At 37.2% G+C, this 24,930-nt stretch overlaps 1 protein-coding gene across 8 annotated transcripts in view; it reads left to right on the forward strand.

Annotated features, from left to right (window-relative positions):
• DLG2 (discs large MAGUK scaffold protein 2) overlaps window positions 1-24,930 on the forward strand; it is a gene marked incomplete at its 3' end in the record, with an annotated part of 1,901,401 nt that overhangs the window by 361,690 nt on the left and 1,514,781 nt on the right. For all 8 annotated transcript variants that reach the window (XM_084767719.1, XM_084767691.1, XM_084767717.1 and 5 more), the window contains exon 4: window positions 7,230-7,325. In XM_084767719.1, coding sequence (XP_084623845.1) covers window positions 7,230-7,325 — 96 coding nt within the window. The remainder of the gene's footprint in view (window positions 1-7,229; window positions 7,326-24,930) is intronic.

Genomic DNA, 24,930 nt, shown 5'->3' on the forward strand with positions numbered 1-24,930 from the left:
AAACTAACTCCTGACTTGTGATTCATCAATACTGCATAAATGTTCTTGTCTACCTACCTGGTAATATTTGAATACTTCAAAACTGACTTACTGTGTTCTGTTTATGTACTTGGTTCATTTCATTCTAAGTTCCTTAAAAGCATGGCATAAATACATGTTTAATAAATGATTATAGTGCATACTTGTTGCTTTCTATTTGTTTTTGTATGAATGACTTTGCATATATTTATTACTTTTCTTACTTTAATTTTTGTGTTTTTCTCTAGATATTGTTAGACACTTTGCATGCAATATAATTTAATCAGAATCTATTGAATCTGGGAAGAAGCTGAGAGCCTTTCTTGATTACTTCTACTCTATTTTCTTGAACTCGGATTGCCCCTAGTTTTGATAATCCCCACCATCTTTAAGGAGAGATCAAGGAGTTTACGATGAGGGTAAAAGAGTGATATCACTTTTGGATGAAAGAAAAATAATCAATTTGAATTCATAAGTTGTTTATAAGCTGAAGGGAATCTGTTAAGCAGGACCATCTTGTTGAAACAAAGTATAAGAAAATGTATATTCCTCACTAATCACTAGTTTTACAGCAAAGGCCCCTAGACTAAAAGGCATATTTGGCTGGCATTTTAGCTGGTTTTAGGTCAACTTGACACAGGCTGAAGTTATCTGAGAGGAGGAAACCTCAATCAAGAACATGCTTCCTTAAGGCCTGGGCTGTTGGTGTTCTGTTCAGGAAGTTATCTCCTGTGCCAATGTGTTCCAGGCTCTTCCCCACTTTTTCTTCTAACTGATTAAGTGTCTCTGGTTTTGTGTTAAAGTCTTTAATCCACTTGGACTTGAGTTTTGTGTATGGTGACCTATATGGATCCAATTGCATTTTTCTACATGTAGACATCCAGTTAGACCAGCACCATTTGTTGAAGATGCTATCCTTTTTTCCATGAATAGATTTGACTTCCTTGTCAAAAATCAAGTGACTATATGTGTGTGGATTCATTTCTGGGTCTTCAATTTCATTCCATTGATCAACTAGCCTATTGCTATGCCAGTACCATGCTGTTTTAATTACTTTTGCTCTATAGTACAGCTTGAGATCAAGTATGGAGATTCCTCTGGAGGATCTTTTATTGTATAGGATTGTTTTTGCTATTCTGGGTTTTTTGTTTTTTTCATATGAAATTGAGAATTGATCTTTCAATGTCTTTAAAATATTGTGTAGATATTTTGATAGGGATTGAGGTGAATCTGTAAATTGCTTTTGGTAAGATAGCCGACTATTTTTACTATGTTAATTTTCCCAATCTACGAACAAGGGAGATCCCTTCATCTTCTGATGTCATGTTCAATCTCTTTCTTCAGAGATTTAAAGTTTTTTTCAAACAAGTCCTTCACTTGCTTGCTTAGAGTTACTTCTGGATATTTTATATTGCTTGTGGCTATCATGAAGGGTGTAGTTTTCCTAATTTCTTCCTCTGCAAGCTTGTCATTTGTATATAGGAAGGCTATGGACTTTTTAGAGTTAATTTTGTATCCAGCCAATTTGCTGAAGGTGTTTATCAGCTGTAGGAGTTCTCTGGTGGAATTTGAGGGTCATTTATGTACACTATCATATCATCTGCAAATAGGGATAATTTGACTTCCTCCTTTCCCATTTGGATCCCCTTGATCTCCTTTTGATGTCTTATTGCTTTGGCTAGAACTTCAAGAACTATATTGAAGAGACATGGAGAAAGTGGGCAGCCTTGTCTGGTCCCCAATTTTAGAGGAATTTCCTTGAGTATCTCTTTATTTAATTTGATATTGGCTATTGGCTTGCTGTATATAGCCTTTATTATGTTAGGTATGTGCCTTGTAATAAATGGGACCTCATGAGGCTGAGTGAAAAGCTTATGTAAGGCGGGAGACACTGTCAACAGAACAAAGTGACAGTCTACAGACTGGGAAAAGATCTTCGCCAACCCTACATCTGACAAAGGTCTAATATCCAAAATATATAAAGAACTCAAGAAATTAAATACCACCAAACCAAATAACCCAATTGAGAAATGGGGCTCAAAACTAAACAGAGAATTCTCAGCAGAGGAATATCAAATGGCTGAGAAACACTTAAAGAAATGCTCAACATCTTTAGTCATCAGAGAAATACAAATCAAAACAACTCTGAGATTCCATTTTACACCCATCAGAATGGCTAAAATAAAAAATTCAAGTGACACCACATGCTGGAGAGGATGTGGAGAAAGAGGAACACTCCTTCATTGCTGGTGGGAATGCAAACTTGTACAGCCACTTTGAAAATCTATCTGACACTTTCTCAGAAAACTGGGAATAGGGCTTCCTCAAGACCCAGCTATTCCACTCCTTGGAATATACCCAGAAGATGCTCCAGGACACAAGGGCATATGCTCAATCATGTTCATAGTGGCCTTATTCATAATAGCCAGAACATGGGAACAGCCTAAGTGTCCCTCAGTAGAAGAATGGATAAAGAAACTGTGGTACATTTATACCATGGAATACTACTCAGCTATTAAAAACAAGAAAATCCTGAAATTTGTGGACAAATGGATGGAACTAGAAATGGTCATACTGAGTGAGTTAACCCAGAAGCAGAAAGACTCCCATGGTATACACTCACTATAATTGGGCACTAGCATAAGGGTCATGTCCCACCAAAGTCTTCACTTACCATTGAGATTGGGATAAATGTGAGGACATTCTACTGAGACTGTAGGTAAGAGAAATATAGGAGATAGGGAAATAGATGGACCCAGAAGGTCCTAGAAACCTGTAAGGAGAACATCATGATGGGGATCAGGGCGCAGGGGGGTCTGTTCAAACTATTGCACTAACCAAGGACAATACAATAGTAAACATCAAATCCCTAATGTGATCTAGCCAATGGACAGGACATTCTCTACAGTTATGTAGAGAGCAGAGACTGACTTTGACATGAACTCTGGTGCTTCATATTTGACCACCTCCCCTTGATGGGGAGGCCTTGTGGCACTCATAAAAAGAATAAGCAGGATAGCAAGATGAGACTTGATAGCCTATGACCATATAGTGGGGAAGGAGGCCCCCCCTGGGTCATAGATCTAGGGGAAGGGAATAGGGTGAAAGCAGGAGGGAGGGAGGAATGAGAGGATACAAGTGATGGGATAACAATTGAGTTGTAATCTGAATAAATTAATAAAATTTTTAAAAAAGAAAATGCTTCCATAAGATTGGCTGTAGGCAAACCTGTATGACATTTAGTGATGGATGGGGAGGGCCCAGCTCATTTGTGGGTGGTGGTATCCCTGACCTTGTGGTCTTGGGTTCTATAAGAAGTAGGCTGAGCAAGCCGTGAAGAACGAACCAGTAAGCAGGATCACTCCATGGCCACTGCATCAGCTCCTGCCCCTGGGTTCCTGCTGTTCGAATTCCTGTCCTGATGTCCTTTGATGATGAACAGCAATATGGATGTGTAAGCCCAATAAGTTTTTTTCATCCTCAAATTGTGATGTTTTTTCACAGCAATAGAAAGCCTAACTTAGAAATCTGGAGATGACGCTCTGTATGGTAGAGTGCTTTCTTAGAATGCAAGATGGCTTTAGTTCAATTCCCAGACCCACATAAAACCTGGACTGTAACCCAGGACCAGGGTGGTGGAGGCAGGACAATTAGGAGTTCAAGGCCATTCTTGACTACATATTGAGTCTATGGTACCTGTCTCAAAAAAACAGCAGATGGTTATCAGTAGGTGAGAAAACATAACAAGTTATTTAATATGCATTTTGTGTTATAAGAAAATGGAGATACAAAGTGACAGGGAAACATGCATTTTTTATGTGAAATTTAACAAAGAAGCCAGGCTCAAATGTGAGTGCGAAATGAGGTATGATGTGGTGGCCATAGATGCCTGGGCATATAACAGACCTGCTGTGGCTCTCCTTGGCACCTCTCACAAAATGAAATGTTCCGGGAGCGGGGGCGGGGGCGGGGGCGGGGAAGGTGCCTCTGGAATAAACATGATCCAGAGAAGAAGTGGGAGATGAAAAGGACCCAATTTCTTGTTCTTTCTTCAATTGTCAGGGCGTTATCTTTCGGTAGCTTATTCTAAACCTCATCAAAAGACGTCAACCTACATCTTTGTAGTGATAGTGCTTCTTAGTCTGAAGAGGAAGGCAGAGAGAGAGAGAGAGAGAGAGAGAGAGAGAGAGAGAGAGAGAGAGAGAGAGAGAGATGTCAAGCTAATGTCTTGTGAACTTATGGTTGAAGAAATATTAACAGATTGGAGTGTCCTGGACCACAGGGCAGTGGCCTGGCTTCACAGTGCTTCGTGGGACTTATTTTGAAGCTTGTATAGCTTTGGCTACTTTTTAAGGACACAAATCTTGTGCCTGATGTTCATTGTTGCTAGAATTCATTTCTTAAGTATTCCCGGTTGAGTAAAAATAATATAAAGAAGAAAATGAATCTACAAAAGAGTTAAATCAGGGAAGTCATTATTTCCTAAAGGAGAGAGAGAGAGAGAGAGAGAGAGAGAGAGAGAGAGAGAGAGAGAGGAGGGGGGGAATGAATAGATGAATGAGAGAGATGTTTCTGTCTGGAGAGATGGCTCAGTGGTTAGGAGGATGTACTGCTCTTGCGTTAGGACCCAGTTCTCCTCTCATTATCCCCTTCAGGCAGCTAGAGGCCACCTGTAACTCTAGCCCCAGGGAATCTGATGGCCTCTTCTGACCCCTGTGGGTACTGTACTCACTTGCTCAAATCCACATAACCCCCACCTCACCTTCACGTATACACATAATTAAAAATAAAAAGAAAAGTTTAAAAAATATTTCCTTTTAAATAGAATTTTTTTCTTGGTTCTTAATATGATGAATCAGTTTAAAATTGGCAAATATATGTCCAGACTCAAACATTGTTTAGAATGTAAAGGACATTTGTATTAATATTGTATAATTTATTAAGTAAATAACTAATTACATAAGAGGGCAGCCTGAGAAAGCGAGTTGAAAGTAGCTGAGAGATGTTTCTTACAGAAGTAGTTAGTGAGGTGACATAACAGAAGTGAAGAAAAGTAAAGACTATGGAGGTTACAGTAAGTGCCAATGGTGAAGATGGGAAGGAAGGTCTTTGATGGGCTCTCTTAGTCCAGCATTCAGCAAAGAAAGGGCAACACTTAGTGGTTAAGACATCGTTCTCAGACTACATGCCCTAGCAAGCTGTAGCCCATCGTATATTTTTGAGGGGATGTTATTTTTCGTGTTAGTTCATATGCTGTTTTAAAATGTAAACTTTCTGTCAAGGAACAAAATTTCAGCAAAAATTCATGTAATAGTCTCTTTCGCTTTTGTTAACTATGTTTCTAGTGATCAACGTTCCACCTGTAAAGCAGGAAAGTTCTCTGACAGGCTGAGTAAAAGGTCTGGTCTGACAAGCAGAAAAGACCTAGTGACTCAGAGTCAGGATCGAGCATCATGCCAGTGATCTGAAAATTTTATATATGGCTAAATCACAGAGAACTTCTTTATTTGTCTGACTCCAGTGCAGTGAGCTGCTTTACCCCGCTGGGGCGTCTCCTGCTTTCATGGAAGATTTGCCCATGTTACAGTTCTGCTTGATTATACTTCGTGTAGCAGGGGCAGCTTTCTGTCAGGCCTTGTGCAGGGACTCAGCCAGAAACAGTGACCTCTTGAAACCGTTACTTCCAATTGTGAGTACTTGAAAATTCAAGTATTTCACATAACAGTAAGACTATCCAAGTTTGATCAGCATCTCCAAAGATCTAAATGCTGGACTTGGGTTTCTTTATTGCAGCAGATGTGTAGAAGGGAGGAGAGACCAAACCTGCTGCTGGCTAGGTGCTTTCCTCTCTTTGGCTAAGGAGCTACCCCTTACTCAAGAAAGTGACTGAACATGGCTCACTTCAGTTACTTAACATTTCAGTTTGTAGAAGCAGACTCTGTGGGTTAAAAATAAACAAACTATACTGAAGTGAAATTGGGCATGAATAGTGTTTAAGGAGGCGAGGAAGGAGTTGGGAGAGAGATTTTAGAGGAGTAGAATTGAGAAAAATACACTATACCCATGGTGAAGTCTCAGATAATAAAACAAGAAATTTATTTATTTATTTGTTTACTTATTTGTCTAGTGTAAGTGTATGTGTGTAATGCACACATGCTTGACACTCTACGCACAGGAAAGTCAAAGTATTATGGAAGCCAGTTCTCTACTTCTACCATGTCCAACCCAAGGTTGGATCTCAGGATGTCAGGCGTGGCCATGAGCACTTTTACCTTTTAAGCCATCTGGCCTGCTCCTTTCATTTTGGTTTTAACCTTTGCCATTCTTAAATATGAAGTCAGCAAAAAAGAGAGGGATGGATGGCGAGGTTGAGAGGACAAGGCAGCTCTGCAGCTATAGGCAAGAACAATTTGCATTCATTTTTTTAGTGTCAGGATGGTGCTTTGATGAAAAACACTGTCTCTAGTGTTTGTGATTCATCCCTAGAATTATCGTTGCCATTAAACTCTTATGCATAGAGTGTCAAGCAATCTACAAGAAAGTAGGTAAAGGCGCCCCTCTTCAGACGATGGACTATAAAATAATTTGGGACTACCAGTATGATTATATGTCTCATCTCCATGTGCCCATGAAGTGATGAGAGTCACTGGAGTTAAGATCCTGATTGGTTGTGGTATGTAGGTATGCATGAAATTCCATGAGAAAGGTATCAATTTGCATGCTAATTTTTAAAAACTATCGTAGGAGAACATCTACTGTATTAGTACATCTTATGAAGTCCTGACAGTGTCAACTGTAGTGTAACCAGATAAGCGACATTATGGAATTAAAGTTCCTTTAAAAGAGCTACAAAAATCAGAGCCAAAATGCTTGAAAACAGACAAGATGGAATCTACTCTCCTGTCTTCATCTACTTGTTAACCATGCTCAGTTTTTAACAGGTCATCACTTTGGAACAGTCCGATTTCAACATTCCCTGGTGGGAATGCTTTAAAATGTAAAAACTTGGATGTGTCCCATTTTGTGTTTTCTGCTCTGAAGCAAAATAAAATATGGGTTAAGTGGTACATCCATATTCTGAAACTGACATGAGTGACAGCTAATAACGTTAATTCCAGTCTAAGATGTGTGTGTGATTAAAAACTTGAAAAAACATTTAATTTGCATTGCAGAAAATATGTATTGATTTTTAAACTTTTTTTTTTTTAAAGCTTACAGGTTGCAGTGGACCAAAGGAAAATGCTTCATACATTGAGCAAAATAAAGAAAACCAGTATTTTGAGAATGAAGCTGGAGAAACAACATGTGTAAGTGTTGTTATCTTTGTTGCCGCACTTAGTGCATAGGATGCTTCCTGTTTCCTAGAGATGCCATTTCCCAGAGGGGTTCAAGTAGAAGAAACTGTAGAACGTAATATCTAGCTTTGGTCTGGCCTGCATCTTGGCTGGTCTGACACTGAATATGTGTCATATTTGAACAGTAATGGGTTTCATTCTGGGGATCTCTGTTTTGGTGTTGCGGATTTAAGTTGCTGGTGATGAGACAAACATTTGTAAGATGTTTTACTTCTCTTGGAAAAGAAATCATTTCACATGTACAGTGTCATTTAAAGTATTTAAGACATTATAATTTACTAAATTTGTGTCCAGGAAAGATCTTAGTGATGCCACTGCTTTTCTCTGAGGCACAATGGAGTATGGCTGTCCGCTTTGGACTCATGCTCTTTAGAATATAAATTTTGACCTCTAAGGCACTTTTTAAAAATAAGTGTCATGGTTTTCTGGATCTTCATATCTTTTCTTCCTCCATCTCTTTGATGTTCCCTGTGCCTTAAGTATTGATGTATTGAATATGTACTAACTGGGGCTGGTAACCTTATGGTCCTTTATCCTCTGCATTTTGACCAGTTGTGGGTCTCTGTAATACCTTCTATCTGTGATGAAAGGAAACTTCCTCCGTGGAAAGTGAGAGATGTACTTATTTGTGTGTATAAAAGTAAGTGTTTAGAATACAGTTGAGAATTATATTAGTTCTTGGAAAATTTAACAATAGTTTCTCCACTAGGAACTAGGATCTACAAAATAACTACACTAATTAACACTAAATGTATATGAGATCCATATTGTGGAGAGCTGCGAGGTGCCGCGCCTTAACAAGGCGCAGGTTTCCGCCATCCCAACGGCAAGCACTCTCTAAGATAAACAAGTCCTTATATGGCAAAAGGCTGTGCAAGGGTAACCGGTGATCTGATGACGAGCAGTCCTGCTCTGACACGGACCTATGAGGAGGTGGCACCTGGCATGAGCTGATTGGCCCTTGAGTTGTACGTACGCTTGGCCCTTCCCTTCTTCGGGGCCATTCCCACTGAGCTTAATCCTGAGTAAAGATCTCGAGAAGAAGTCTGGTTGTTAGCATCTTATTTCCGCTGGATGGTGCGGCGCCGACACCATATGACTTCATCACATCCTTAGATGAAGAGCTATAGGCAATCAATGGCTACTGAGAGAGGGAAAACCAGTTTTTTCAGAGATTATAGATGTTATTTAATACCAAGTAGTCAGTCCGAAACAAGTACATAAAAGCATAAAAGCAATACTGAATGGATTCAGTAGGTTTTACACACCCCCACCCCCACACAGATACACACACAGACACTGTATGTATGTATGTATGTATATATATATATATATATATATACACACACACATATACATGTGTGTATACTGATAATTAGGGAAGAGGGGGTCTTAAATTTGAGAGGGACTGGAGACAACATGGGAGGAGTGGAAATGATCTCAATACCTTACACATGTATGAATTTATAAAGCAAATATTTTAAAACTAAAAAAGGAAGAAAACAAACTTTTGGACTTCCTGGCTGTCCACAAGATATTTGTATTTTTTTCCTGAGGATGAAATCACTGAGCTCAAGTGGGAAGCAAATGTTCCCGTTTGTCAGGTGGATGAGTTAAATATACTCTGGCCACATAATTGAGAAGCGCTTGTGGTTTTATCATAGGAAAGCATCCAGCCCATCCATGCTACTTGAATGCTACAACCCATCAGTTCCTTTTCCTTATAGGAGAATTATGAGATTTTAATAAGATCCTGAATATAAACATACTTACTACTGCCTAGCAAACAGTATGTTTATAATTCTGTTGAAATGAATTGCATGTTTGACATATTCTTGATGTGGTATTTTTATTAAAATTTGGATAACAAAAGTAAAGGCATCATAGTGAATTTTAGTATTGTATTGATGAAACATTTTACATTTTAGTCTGTTTCTTTCCTTTCATTTTATTTCTCTATGTTCTTTGAGCAATTTAAAATAATTGAGAACATTTTGAAGGGGTGTGTTCTGTGCTTATATAAACCTGTTAAGTAAAAGATAAAGTTTAGAAATTTCATATTTCAGAGTTCTGGTGAGAAAATAAGAGGACGTTTAATGAACTCCTGGGAAAATGGAAAATATTAAAAAAAGAAAAAAGAAAAAAGAATGGACATGTCTTGGTAATTAAACTGAGAGTGGTGGTTTAAGATCAGCAGCAGGGACATTAGGGATAGTAGCTGACAGATGGATAAATACAGTAAGTTTAATCACAATGTCTTAAATTTAAATAAAGGGGAGGAGGAAAAAATAGAATAGTTTGATAAAGGGTATGTGTAATAATTGAAGATTGAATCATTGAGAACACAGAATGAGAGAAAAGAAGGGACAAAAAGTAATCTGTAATCTAGTATTTATTGTTCTGTGTGTCCAACTTAGAATCTGTGGATTATATTCGCCCCAGCATGGCCATGAATGTGGCCTACCACAAAATAATACACTAACTTAAAACATGAACTATTTTCTCGGTAACTCAGTTGCATTGTTCTGAGGCCCGAATTTTGTGGATGACAGTGAAACGGTTGGCCATCCATATCTAGTAAAATTTGCATCTTGTCTTGGTTAGTAAGTAGTTACATGACCTCGAGCATATTAAGTGATGTGGTTCTCTATTTTTAAAAATAATTTATTTATTCACTTAGTATCCTGATTGTGCCCTTCTCCCTCCTCTCCTCCTGGCCTCACTCTCCATCTCTCTTCCCTCTCTCCCCTCCCCTATGCCCCAGAAAAGGGGAGTCATCTCTATTTGTAAAATGAGAAATTACCTATTGTGTGTGTGCTGCAGTGTTTTAATAACTATCAAGTAGCTAAATGCTCTGGATATTTTATAATTTCTGAGATATAATTAAATGTTTCCTAAAATATTTTGTTTTAATTTTTTTTGTAACTAGTCCTATTTTCTTTTCTAGTAGAAAACAGATTTTAATATTCTCTAGCAGTTAGAACTGATGATAGTGGCACCACTTACAAAGGCTACAGGGACTAGGCCAGAAAGTTTGGTGTCCTTTAACAATAGCAGGGAGGTCACCAGCTAGAGAGAAATTTGAGTGTGGGGAACATTTTAGACTGGGATGTGCCATGAGGGAGGAGCAGGATATGGCTGGGACTCAGGAGATTTGGGCCATTTTTCTCATGCACTCACTGCCTAGATGTTTTTTTTGGTCAAGTCATTTTGCTTCTCTTTGTCTACATTTCCAAATCTCAAGTAACAGAACTGATTGGATGAATTGTGACTCTTTTAAAATATTGTGTCACTGTGATAGAACATGGACTTCTTTTAGAGCATTGCACTGTTGCTTGCTTTCCTTTTCTGCTGTTGTGATACAATACCATTATCAACAGCAGCTTAGCAAAATAAGAGCTTGCTTCAGCTTCTGGCTCCAGAGGGAGAGACCATATTGGTCGACTGACCACATATTTATCCAAATACAGAGAACACAATGAGTAGGAAGGAGAACAGGGTGTGAGAGGAGAAGTATTATATCCTCAAGGCTCATTCCAAGTGATTTCCTTCTTCCAAGTAGAGTATACTCCTAAAGGAACCATAACTTCTCCCAAAATACCACTAACTGGGGGCTTCAAATATGGAGGACACTTCTCATTTAACCACCATATTTTGTTTTCTTACAGAACTATGGGCTATCTTCTCCTGAAAAGTGCATGTTTCTAATTACAACAGTCCCCATAACCTGGTAGTCTTAACACTGTGCAAACATCCAAAGTCTCCTGTGACCCCTGTAAAATTGGAAACCAGCAAACAAAAATCAGTGACAAATGACATATTTCTAACATACAATGGAAGAAAATAAACATTCTCATTTGAAAAAAGAGTGAGTGGGGGAAAAGTGAAGAAAAAATGAAACCCAACAAATGAAACAGCAACCAAATCCCACATCTCTATGTCCAGCAGCTGGTGCTTCAGTTTCAACAGCGTTAGAAGGTACCACCCCTCCAGCATTACTGCCTACAACATACATATCTCTTTTAGGTAGGTTCCCTTTCCTGTACTCAGATCTCCTTGTCAGATAGCTCGTGGCTAAGGAGTCTCTAGCATATTAGTAGTGCCTATGGTAACCCAGGCTTCACCTTACTTCCCAGGGGAAGCAGCTTCATGCAAGGAGCTTTCAAACTCTGACCCTGCAACACATGGTCTGGCATCATCAACGCTCTCTGACACTGTGGAGGAATACTCCATAGTGACCTTAAGATTGTATTTTTCATACCTTCAAAGCCAGTACCACAGGAAGCACACTGCTGAATTTGGCTGCCAGCTTGGGACAGTTGGCTCATTGGAAGCCACTTTTGTATTTGGAAGCAATTAATTTCTAGGAGCAGGGGACTCTTAGGCTTTCTCCTACCACTGATTGGAAAGTTAGTTGTGTAGGGTATTGCCCTCAGGCTATCCTTCCTATTCCAATGAAAGATCTCTCCCTAATCTCATTATATGGCTTGTCTGCAACATTAAGCTTTCTAATGATCTTTTCCAATCCAAGTGCCAAATTTTTTTGTTTATTTGGTCCCACTGCCCTTTTTAATTGTAGAACTATATAAGAGTAATATGTAGCAGGCACACCACAGACTCAATGTTGTGCTTTCTTGATATTTTATCCACCAATAAAATTAGTCCATTACATTCTAAATTAACCCTAGGCAAACTCTTTGGACAAGGAAGAATACAGACAGATTCCTTGCCAAAATATTACAGTAATAGCCTCTAGCTCAATTACTGACAGTCCTGATTCCCCTCTAAACCTCATGAGCTATACTGTATGCAGTACCCTCAGCACTACTGTCTTCCATGATCCAATTAGAATGACCCATTAAGGTCTGATTATAGCATTCAGCAGGTCTTCTAGTCCAAAGCTCCAAGTTTTTCCAATTCCTCCAAAAAGCAATATAGTCAGGCTCTTCTCAGAAATAGCTCTACCTCTTTGGTACCAGTTTCTATATTAGTTATTTTTAAGTTGCTGTGATAGTATACTATGATGAAAACAAACTTTCGAAAAGTTTATTATGGCTTACATTTCCAGAGAAAGTCCACAACGGCACCGAAGGCGTGTGTCAGTAGAAGGAACTGACAGCCGAGTGATCACGTCTTTATCAATACACCAGAAACTGAGAAAGAGAACAGAGAATGAGGGTGGACCATAAACCCTCAAACCTCACCACCAATTACATCCTTCCTCTGGCATGTCTCCTCCTCCTACAGGCTACTTAGCTTCTAATAACAGAAACACTTACTGGGGACCAAATTTATATAGATGAGCCTACAGAGAAAATTTCTCATTCACATTCTCCTTATATATATATATATTTTCTGGCATATGTGTATATTCTGTTAAGTAGCTATGCTCTTTGATTAAGAGTAATATTATAGCTTGGCTCTACTCATTTTATTGTCCTTTCTTATAGTTAAAGGGAAACTTCTTTCTAATATAGTTGAGCCATAGGAAAAGTTTAATATTTATTTGCTTTAGAGAATGAGAGCAGCATATCCCCTTGATTTCATATGTATATATTAAATGTTATCAATGATTCCTGTTTTAAATGTCATGCTTTAAAAACACAAAGTAGATCAATACATTCTGCAAAGAGGAATATATTTGGAGATGTGGTACCTCTTGATTTCAAAATTGATTTAATGTTGGTGAACTCAATTTTATAAAACAAACACCAATGGACACAAATAGATAAGTCTAAACATTAAAAATAATAGGAATTTTGCTATATTGTCCTCATTGATTGATACATCACATGGACAAAATTGACTCATAAACTTCAGAGATAACAAATAATATTTTGAGAAATATTGACATTTATTCTTCCTTACAGGTATCATAGAATTAAGCAACAGATTTTTGAATCTTTAGGTTACCTTTGTGGAATGACTTATTATTATTGTTATTTTTAATTATACATCTGTTTATGTGGTTTATATCACCTTGTTCCAATTTTGAAATGTCACATATATACATTGATCCATTTGGCTAGCTTTTATTTTTGTCTAAGATCATGAGACATGCTATTATTTATTTGACCTCCACAAAGTTTTATGTAGGCATTGATAGCTGTAACCTCATTCCATAGAGCAATATTCACGATGCCTCACTGGTTATTCTGTGTTATATTCTCATTATCTAATTATAAGAGGTTTTAGTTGTCCTCAACAATTTATTCAGTGACCCAGTGAGCATCAACATCTACGTATTGAACTTTGGAGAGGTCCCATAGGCTACTAAGAAGAAAAAAAATATATTTAACCACTGTTAGATGTAATATATTTTAGATACCTGGTGTATCTATTTGATCTAAAGGGCAGATTTCCCTGAGATTTCTTTGTCAAGTTTGTTTGCATGGTATACCTATCAATGATAATATGGTGATATATTATTTTTTTTTGTATTTGAACCTATCTGTATGCTTATATCCAGTCATGTTTGTTTTATAAAATTTGGTTCATCAGCACTCAATATGTTTTTAAACTCAGAAGTATTGTATTTTATATTTATATGTGTTTATATATTTAGTGTTTTTATAATCTCCACATATAAAAAAAGTATCTTTAGTAACATCTAACATACACATATAAAAGCAATGGAACACTCACTCTGCTCTCATTCCCTTTAAAAGTTAAAAAGAAGGAATGCTTCCAAAATTATCCTATAAAGCTAGTATTTATGGCAATCCAACTGGATAAGGATACAATAACAACTGTAGTAAGAAAAAAAGGAACTAGAAAACTATATCAATTTCCTTGATGAATGTGCTTGTAAAAGTTTAATGTAAAACTCTTGATTCATTGACAATGAGACAAGTTAACTCCTAGAAACACCCAGCCTACCTCAAAGAGGATGATGAGCATCAAAGAACCTCCTTAGGGAGATGGCTTCAAATGTGGCAAATTAGCCACTGGACAAAAGGAACTCATTTGTACCACAGACAGAATTCTGCCTAAAAAAAGGGCAAGCTTGGATGCAGGGAGAGTTGATGGCCAAACTCTGCCAAGACAGGGTAAGCAAGTCCGCAATAGTTTCTGCCTCGCAAATATGTGTGTCAGATATATTGGGCTAGAAGGCTGAAGAAGATGCTCCAGCATTATAGAGAGTTTTGGGTGGCTATTCAGGTAGCAAACTGTTTCTGCCATCTTCTCATTTGGAAAGCTACTAACCTGCACTCCTGGCACCCTCGGATAATCAAGTTAATTCCTTCTCAGTTCTTGAGGAGTTGAAGAACAGGTAGCTTAGTTTTACAATGAAGCTTAATTGTTTAGGGGTTAAGATGTTTTTAGGTCTAGATAAGTGTTCTAAGTTGATAATGAGAAGATGTGATGGAGATTGATTTACATTCAGGAATTTAGATGCACCAAGGTAGGAAAGATGTATTCTTCAAGTCTGTCAAATACAAATAGCCAAAACACTAAGAATGTAACATTTATATAATTCCTGATTGTGTCATAGTTCTTCTTGCTATAGGTAATCTATTGTACATATATGTAATAATATAAATATACATGTAAAAAATTTAAAAAATTAAAACAAGAAATAAAAAACAGAAAAAAGAAATGATAAATATTTAAGGGGGTATATATTTTTAATTATTTAAATATTAAAGAATACATAAATGTATCAAAACATCATATTGTACACACTTCAGATGCATTTTTGTGCTTTTAAGCAATATTTGAAATATACATTTATTCTAAAAATAAACAGTGGATTTCATTTTACAAAGCTTTTAAAAAACTCTTCTGAACAAAATTGAACAGCATATTTAAAAATAATACTTTTTATTAAATTGTTTTTATACCATCAATTTAAGAATATTTCAATATTTAAAAACTAATAAATGTAGTACAGAAAAAAGTAGTATGGATGATATAAATCACAGTATTTCAATGGATGTAAGAAAAGTCCTTTACAGAATTCAGCATATCTTTGTGATAATAGCTCTGAAGAAACTAGGAATAGAAAGGTCATTCCACAATATAACAGAGAATAGATGTGACAAACCAATAGCTGATATGAATCAAAACAAATAATTCCCACTAAAAGCAGAAATGAAGCAAGCAAGTTCATTCTCACGAATCTTATTAGATATAGTGCTAGAAATATTAACAAAACAGGAGAACAACAAGAAGAAATAAAAAGAACACAAAAATGAAGGGAAGAAGTAAAAATTTGTAGATGACATGATACCATATATAAAAGACTAGAAATTCATTAGAAAACTCTTAGATTTAATGAACCCTTTCAATATCATAGCAAGATGTGAAATTCACATGTAGAATTCAGTAGATTTTTGTATATAGCAATAATAGCCAATAGGGCATTTCCGAACAATAATTACATTTACAATGGTCTCAAGAAAGTAATGGTATAAATTAACCATCTATTTAAAACAATTATTTATTTAAAGTCATAACACATAAAAAAGTTGAAGACTACGCAGATTAGTTTTTTTGTCAACTTTCTACAAACTAGAGTCATCTGGAAAGAAGGAAGGTCAGTGTGTGTAGGTGATTTCCACCATCAAATTGGTCTGTAGGGAAGCCTGTAGTGCCATTTTCTTGACTAATTATTGACATGGGAGGGCTCCATCCATGACTGAGGGTGGTATTCTTGGGCAGGTAGTCCTGGATTGTATAAGAAGGATGGCTAAAGATGACATGGGCATCAAGCCAGTAAGCAGCTTTGCTTCATGGTATCTACTTCAGTCAGTGTCTCTAGGCTCCTTATTTGAGTCCATGCTCCAGGTTCTCTTGATGTTGGACTTTTCATGGAAGTGTAAGCCAAATAACCCTTTATTCCCAGAGTTGCTTTTGGTATGGTATTTATCACAGCAATAAAAAAATACTATGACATATCAGAAATATATAATATTGATAAAATGGCTTTGTGACCAAATGCACTCTACAGAATCACTAAATGCTCAGAAGAATTTGAATGACATTCTTCACAGAAGTAGGAAAAAACTGTCTAAAAAATTCACATCAAACACTAAACAGTAACCAAAGCTATCAAGAGGAAAAATAATTATGCTGGAGGTATAACAAAACTTCATTTTGAATTATACCACAGAGTCATAGTAATAAAAGCAGCAAGGCACAGACACAAAAGCAGACATGTAGACCAGTGAACAGAAGAAGAAAATTTTAAAAAATCTAGGAAAAAGCCAACACAACTGAAGTCATTTTATTCTTGACAAAGGAGGCAAAAACATACACCAGGTGTTAATGCCTCATTGAGAAGTAGTGCTGGAAAAGTAAATATGCACATATACAATATTAAAATATAGATTGTGATCTCACACTCTGTACAATATCTTAATGTAGGACTCGGAACTTTAAGACTAGTAAAGAACATGCTAGAGAACACAATATAAAGCCATAGTGAATTCCTTTGTAACAACAATACTCTGGGAATTAAAATAAGAATTCATAAGTGGGATTACATAAAATAAAAAACAGGCAAATCAATGATTTCTATAGACAAGAAACAGCCTACATTCAACAGGGGATTATTATGCAGAATATGTAAAAAGGTAAAAGCCATTAATTGACAGAGGAGCAAATAATCTGGTCAATAAATGGGCAAATAAACTTAACAGAATCTTTAGTGAACACATAATTGGCCAAAACATAGAATGATGCTCAGTGTCTTTAGCTATAATGAATGAATGAAAATCAAACCTTTGTTGACGGGACTGGAGAGATAGCTCAGCAATTAAGAACATGGCTGTTCTTCCAGAAGATTGAGTTGATTTTCCTGCATCCATATGAGAGCACAACCACCCGTAACTCCAATTATCAGCAATCTAATGCTCTCTGTTAGTCTCTATGGGAACAAGGTATACATGTGGAATGTAGTGCCTAGACATTCATGCAGGAAGAAACTTCCATCCATCCATCCATAAAGTAAGTAAGTAAGTAAGTAAGTAAGTAAGTAAGTAAGTAAATAACCTCTGTTGAGATTTCTTCTCAACCTAATCAGAAGGCTAAGGTCAAGAAATAAAGAGAACAAAAAAAAATTGCTGCTAGTCCAAGGGTGAAGATATATTATTCAGAGACTACTGGAATCAGTACATGTATTTCTTACACAATTAAGCCAGGAATATAATCTAGAATAGAAATTCTGTGACCATTGTCAAAAGATTCAGTCACCTCATTACAGAATGTATGTCTATGTATATCTCTCTCAGCACTGTATGTCTATGTATGTCTCAGTACTGCATGTCTATGTATGTCTCAGTACTGTATGTCTATGTGTATCTCAGTACTGTGTGTCTATGTGTATCTCAGTACTGTGTGTCTATGTGTATCTCAATACTATGTACAAGGCCAAGCTATAGAATTAGCCTTTGTATTAATCATTGGATGAATTATAAAGTAAATATGGACTATATACATAGCTGAGTTATATTTAGTATAAAGGAAATGAAATCATGTCTCTGTACAAAAGTAGATAGATCTGTAGATCATCACTTATAACATCACAGACTCATGAATATGAACACCACCTTTTTTCTTATCTTAAATTTAGGGAGTGTGTATGGGGGAGAGGACATGTATACACAGTGGGACTCTTAGGGATGCCGAAGTAAAAATACAGGGGAGAACCGATGAGAGAGGGAAGTAGGAGAGTTAATATAATCAAAGTGTGTTACACATATGTATGAATGTATTGTGCTGGCTGCTCTTATATCAGCTTGACACACAAACTAGAGTTATGTGATGGGAGGGAACCTCAGTTGAGAAAATGCCTCTATAAGATCTGTAAGGAAATTTTTAAATAAGATAAGTATCAAATGAAACACATCACTGACACATCTAATGCAAAAGAAAAAAAATCCTGTCACATACAAAAAAAATAGGGATGAAGCCTGAGAACATTGCACCAATCAGAATAATCTGGCAACAAACAGGATAACTACTATATAATTTTATGTATATAAGGTATATAAAGTACTCACACTGTTAGAAAGGTAGCAAGTAGATTACTTATTGCTAAGGAAAAGGATGAGGGAATATGGCAGTGCTTTATGGGTAGAGAGTTTAGTTTTAAGATATATAAGTTTTAGAGATCTACTACATAATACTGTGAACATATGTAAGATTACTGAAGTCTATACTTAGAATGGTTGAGAGTGTAAGATTACTGTTTTATGTTTCCAGTAAATGATAACATCAATGCAATGATTCTGAGAGAATCTACCTGAAAGGAAAAACTTGGAAAGGATCACATAATTAGATGACTGTACGTGATTTTTTCAACTTCCTTACTTTCAAAATCCCCCGCTGCAAGCCTTCTTAGGGGAGAATGTGCCGTTTCCTGATATTAAAGAACTATGTGTAGACAGTCTATATGAGGCTTGCAGATCAGGCTTTTGTGTTGCCAGCTAGGACATATTCATAAAGCTATTTTAAACTAATCAATTAATATATAATGCATTTATTTACAAGATGCTACTGCAAAAACAAAAACACTAAAACAACCTAGATTCTATCAATTTAACTTATCTATAATTAGAACTTTATTATTTGCTATCTCTAAAACATAAAAGAACATTTGCTTATATATGGATCATGTAAAAAAAACATGTTGACTTTATTTACTACCTGGATCTGTGAGTCCCATGCCATCGAAAGTACAACAGATCACTATTAAACATGAGATGAAATGGGGCTTCAGGTTAGATGATTGTGGCAAGTCATCTAAAAAAGTCACACTATTTTATTTAACAGCTGTCAGTAGAATGTCTACCATGATGGATAACAAATCCAGTAATTATATAAATTGGTATAAACCAATTCTTCTGGTCCTCAAATTCTTTTTACTTGTAAACTTATAGTTAATTTGCTTCTCATGAATAATTAATGATACCATGTATATGAAAATTCCTAACTATAGCTTACTCAGTGAGAAGTTATGTCTTTTACAAACCATACGTCTGGTAAGCAGCCAACAGCCAAACATTTGTAAAGGGTTCTCAGGAAGCTCAATAACAGGAAAAATAATATGATTTGAAAATGATTTTAAAAATTCATTCTGATGGGTGTAAGATGGAATCGCAAAGTCACTTTGATTTGCATTTCCCTGATGACTAGGGACACTGAACATTTCTTTAGGTGTTTCTCAGGCATCTGAGATTCTTGTGCTGAGAATTCTCTATTTAGCTCTGTACTCAAGTTTTTAATTGGATTATTTGTTTGTTGCCATTTAATTTCTTGAATTCTTTATATATTTTTGGATATTAGTCCTTTGTCAGATGTAGTGTTGGTTAAGATATTTTCTCAATCTGTAGGCTGCTGTCTTGTTCTGTTGACAGTATATTTTGCCTACAGAAGCTTTTTAATTTCATGAGGTCCCATTTATTAATTGTTGACCTTAGAGCCTGAGCTGTTGGTGTTCTATTCAGGAAGTTGTCTGCTGTGCCAATGAGCTAAAAGCTTATTTCTACTTTCTCTTCTAATAGATTTAGGGTTTCTGGGTTTATGTTGAGGTCTTGATTCACATGGATTCAAGTTTTGTGCAGGTTGATAAATATGGGTCTATTTGCATATTTCAACACATAGACATCCAGTTAGGCAAACATCATTTGTTGAATATGCTTTCATTTTTCCATTGTATGGTTTGGCTCCTTTGTCAAAAATCAGTGTCCATAGGTGTGTGGGTTTATTTCTGGGTCTTTGACTTGATTGCATTGATTAACCAGTCTATTTCTACATCAGTACTAAGCAGTATTTATTACTATTGCTCTGTAGTGGAACTTGAAATCATAGATGGAGATACCTTCAGAAGTATTTTATTGTATGAGATTGTTTTAGCTATTCTGGGTTCTTTGTTTTTCCATATGAAGTTGAGAATTGTTCTTTCAAGGTCTGTAAAGAATTTGTTGGTACTTTGATGGGAATTGGATTGAATCCGTAGATTGCTTTTGGTAAGATGGCCATTTTTACTGTTAATCCTACTGATTCATGAACATGGGAGATTCTTCCATTTTCTGATATCATTTTCAATTTCTTTCTTCAGAGACTTGATGTTCTTGTCACACAAGTCTTTGTCCCATTTGGCTAGAATTACACCAGGCTACTTTATATCATTTTTGGCTATTGTGAAAGGTTTTGTTTCTGGAATTTCTTTCTCTGCCCATTTGTCATTTTTATACAGGGGCTACTGTTTTGTTGTTGTTGTTGTTGTTGTTGTTTGTTTGTTTGTTTTTGAGTTAATTTTGCTGAAGGTATTTATCAGCTTTAGGAGTTCTCTGGTAGAATTTTTTTGGACAAGATCTTTACCAACCCTCCATTGAACAAAGGCCTAATATCCAAAATACATAAAGAACTAAAAAACTTAAACACCAACAAACAAAATAATCCAATTAAAAATGAGGTTCAGAGCTAAACAGAGAATTCTCAACAGAGGAATATCAAATGGCTGAAAAGTACTTAAAGATGTGCTCAGTGTCATTAGTCATCAGAGAAATGCAAATAAAAACAACTCTCAGATTCCATCTTACGTCCCTCAGAATGGCTAAAATGAAAAATTCAAGTGACAGCACATGCTGGTAATAATGTGAATAAAAAGAAACATTCTCCATTGCTGGTGGGAGTGCAAACTTATACAAACACTTGGAAATCAATCTTGTGCTTTTTCAGAAAATTGGTAATAGTGGTAGCTCAAGACCAGCTATTCCACTCATTGGCATATACCCGAATGATGCTCCACCACACAACAAGGGCATTTGCTTAACCCTGTTCACAGCAACTTCATTTGTAATAGTCAGAAATTGGAAACAACCCAAATTTCCCTTAACTGAAGAATGGATGAAGAAACTGTGGTACATCTACACAATAGATTACTACTCAGCTATTAAAAACAAGGACATCATGACATTTTCAGGCAAATGAGTGGAACTAGAAAAGAACATCCTGAGTGAATTAACCGAGACCCAGAAAGGCACATGGTATGTACCCACTTATAAGTGGATATTAGTCATATAGTACAGGATCACCACACTACCACTCAGAGACTCAAAGAAGCTAAGTTACAAGGATGGTCCAAGGAAGGATGCTTAAGACTCACTCAGAAGGTGAAATAGAACAGATGGCAGAAGTGGCTGAAGAGAAGAAACAGGATAGGAGAGAAAGTACTGAAGAAGTGAGGGTGAGGATCAGATATGGGGAGAGCAGGAACAGGTGGACAGAGGTCTTGAAGAAAGACGAGAAACTGTGGGCAAGGCCATCTCTAGGACAAACTGGAGACCTACAACAGGGTGGGCTCCTGGGAGGACATGGGGGTGACTCTAGCAGAGGCCCCTAGTAGTGGGGACCATGGAGACCTAGAGGCCATCCTCTAACCAGACAGGACTCCTAGAGGAGGGAGATGAACAGCAACCCACCCACAAAAACTCTGACCCAAAATTTACTCTGCCTACAAGATATGCAGGGATAAAAATGGAGCAGAGATTGAGGGCATGCCCAAGCCATGCCCGACCGAACCTGAGACCCGCCCCATGGAAGAGAGCCAACCCCTGACACCATTAAAGAGACTCTGCTGTGCTTGCAGACAGGAGCGTAGCCTAGCTGTTCTCTGAGAGGCTCCACTGAGTAGCCAATCGAACGAGATGCTGAGACCCACAGCTAAACTTTGGGCCAAGTGCAGAGAGTCTTGTGGAAAACGGGGGGGAAGTATAGAAATACTTGGAGGGGATAGGCGCACCATCAGAAGACCAACAGAGCCAACTAACTAGAGCCCAGGGTGGGGCTTACAGAGACTGAAGCACCAACCAAGGGCCATGAATGGACTAGACCTAGGCCCCCTACACAGATGTAGCTGATGGGCAGCTTAGTTTTCCTGTGTGTCCTAGTCAAAGGAGCAGGGGCTATCTCTGACATGGACTCTGTTATCTTCTTTTCCATCACTCCCCTTGGTGGGGGCTGCTCGCCAGGCCACAGGGGAAGAGGAAATGCTCAGTGCTGATGTGACTTGATATGCTAGGGTAGGTTGGTGGTGGGATGTCTTCCATTTTCTGAGGAGTAGGGAAGGAGGGATGGTGGAAGAGAGAGGGAGGGTGGAACCGGAAGGAGAGGAGAGATCGGACTATAATTGGGATGTAAAGTGAATAAGTAAATAAATAAGAAACAAAAATTCCACCCCAAATAGACTGTGCATGGGAGTTGTGAGTGGCCAACTGGCAGGTGTGTGAAAAAATCCTTCCCCACTAATTATAAAGAAAATGGAAATAAAATTCCTATAAAAACATATGTTACTCGTTATAACGGCTTTGCATTTTAAAAAAATCACTGTAATGTTACATTTCTTAAAAACATGATTCTTAGCTGGTGGCACCTCTGAGAGGTGACTGAATTTTGAGAGTGGTCACCTTATATTTGGGTAAATCCACTGATGAGTTTGTGGCTGAAATAGCTATTGGGATCTAGTCAGAGAAAGTAGGTGGCTAGGGTCGTGCTGTTAAAGGATGCATCTTGTTCTAGCCTCCTCTTTCCATCTTTCTCTTCCTCTGCTTTCTGGCTATGTTGGGTGAGCAGCTCGGCACTACTGTGAGCCTTATTTTCCCATGGTGCTCTGTCTCACCACAGGCAAGAGAGAAACAGCAGAGGAAAGGCCCTAATCTTAGCCAAAGCTGATCTGCATTTCTTTTCTTTTCTTTTCTTTTCTTTTCTTTTCTTTTCTTTTCTTTTTTTTTTTTTTTTATATTATCTTCTTTAGTTTGGTTTTCTGAGGTTATTTTTGTCTCTGTGATATAAAACTAACACACGTAGTTAGGATAACTATTATCAAAAAAAAATAACAAGTATTAGTATAGATTGAGAGAAAAGGATATTGTCGATACTGCTGTAGGAGTGTAAATGGATATAAGCACTACAGAAGGTAGAGGAGGATAACAGGGAGATAAAACGAAATGGTGTCATGGCATAGATGTCTCTCTTTTGTACTAATGGGAAGAAGATCAGCACCGTGTAGAGATGTGCACTCCTTTGTTCATCGCAGCACTGTGTATCATAGCGAAGAGATGAAGACCACCTAAGTCTATAAAGTGATGGGCACATGTATACAGTGGGGCATTGTTCAGCTCTAATAAAGAATGAGATCTTACAATTTGCCGAGAGTCATAAGGACTTAGGAAACATTATATCAAGGGAAATAAAACCACCACAAAGAGTAAAAACACTGCATTTATCTCATCATATATGGCACTTATGAGAAAATTCAAGTGTACAGAGAAAACCAAGAATCAAGAGGAGGGTAGGGGGACTAAATGCGGAAATGTGGGTCATATGACACAAAGTAGATAGATACAAGAAACATGTTGAGGTAATGTATTTGTATATGTTGAATATGTGATTAGTGTACTTTTCAGACACAGAAAAACAATAGCAGACCCACCTTCCAATGCTGAACTCTTTACTGTGGTAGATTCAGGAGAGGGGAAATCATTGTCTTCAGTTTTACATCTACTAGTGACTTCATCCAGCTCCAGTCTAGTGTCACACGGATGGCCCTGATTAAACTGAAAAGGAAGAAAATAAGTCCAAAAATCATGGTTCTGAAAAAGAGACGTGAAAGGATTGTGGAGAGTGTATAGGGGTGGGAGAGAGATAGGAAGTGTGTGTGTGTGTGTGTGTGTGTGTGTGTGTGTGTGTGTGTGAGAGAGAGAGAGAGAGAGAGAGAGAGAGAGAGAGAGAGAGAGAGAGAGAGAGAGAGAGAGACAGAGACAGAGACAGAGACAGAGACAGAGACAGACAGAGAGACAGAGAGAGAGAAAGCGAAAGTAATCAACATACATTGTATATGGTCAAATAAAGTAATATAAAAGAAAAAACGAAGATGCTGCCTCTTAAGTAACCTCAGTATAGGTTTGATTATCATGTCACTCTGTGTTTCTTGGCATCATATCATGCACCTTAATTATATACAATAGAATTTGTTTTAAAGAATAAAAGGGATAATGCTCACTCTGAAAAATATGTAATTTTATATATTTGTGAATACAGTTAATAATGTAACTACTTCCTTAGACATAAAAATGTGTTAAAAAATCATGTAAACTTCACATTGAGCTACTGATTCTGGCTTTACATTAAAAATGGCTTATCTGTGATGCATTTGTCTATCCATTTAAATGTTATCTTGATAGCTTGCTGTGTTCTAAACACCAGCGACGCTTCTTGCTTTTACACATACACTGTGTATGAGATAGACACTGACAGGAAGGTAGGAAATAATTTTGAAGTATGATCTTGGCTATGATGGAAATAAACTAAGATCATGCAGTGATGAAGGATAGAAGGAATCTAATTTAATGGGAAAGGTCAGATTGAGGCAGACTTACTGAGAGGGGAACATCTGTACAGAGACCTGTATGACCAGGAGCCAGGTGTCTCAGGTTCCAGTAAGGCTCTCTTGGCAGAATGAACAACAGATTAAATGCTTTGAAATACTTTATATGCAGAACAGAATATTCCGATTAGGGCCCGAGAAGGTGGGGTGTGGGAAGGGCAT

Source organism: Acomys minous (genome assembly GCF_964271855.1).
Source record: "Acomys minous genome assembly, chromosome: 2".
NCBI lineage: Eukaryota > Metazoa > Chordata > Mammalia > Rodentia > Muridae > Acomys > Acomys minous.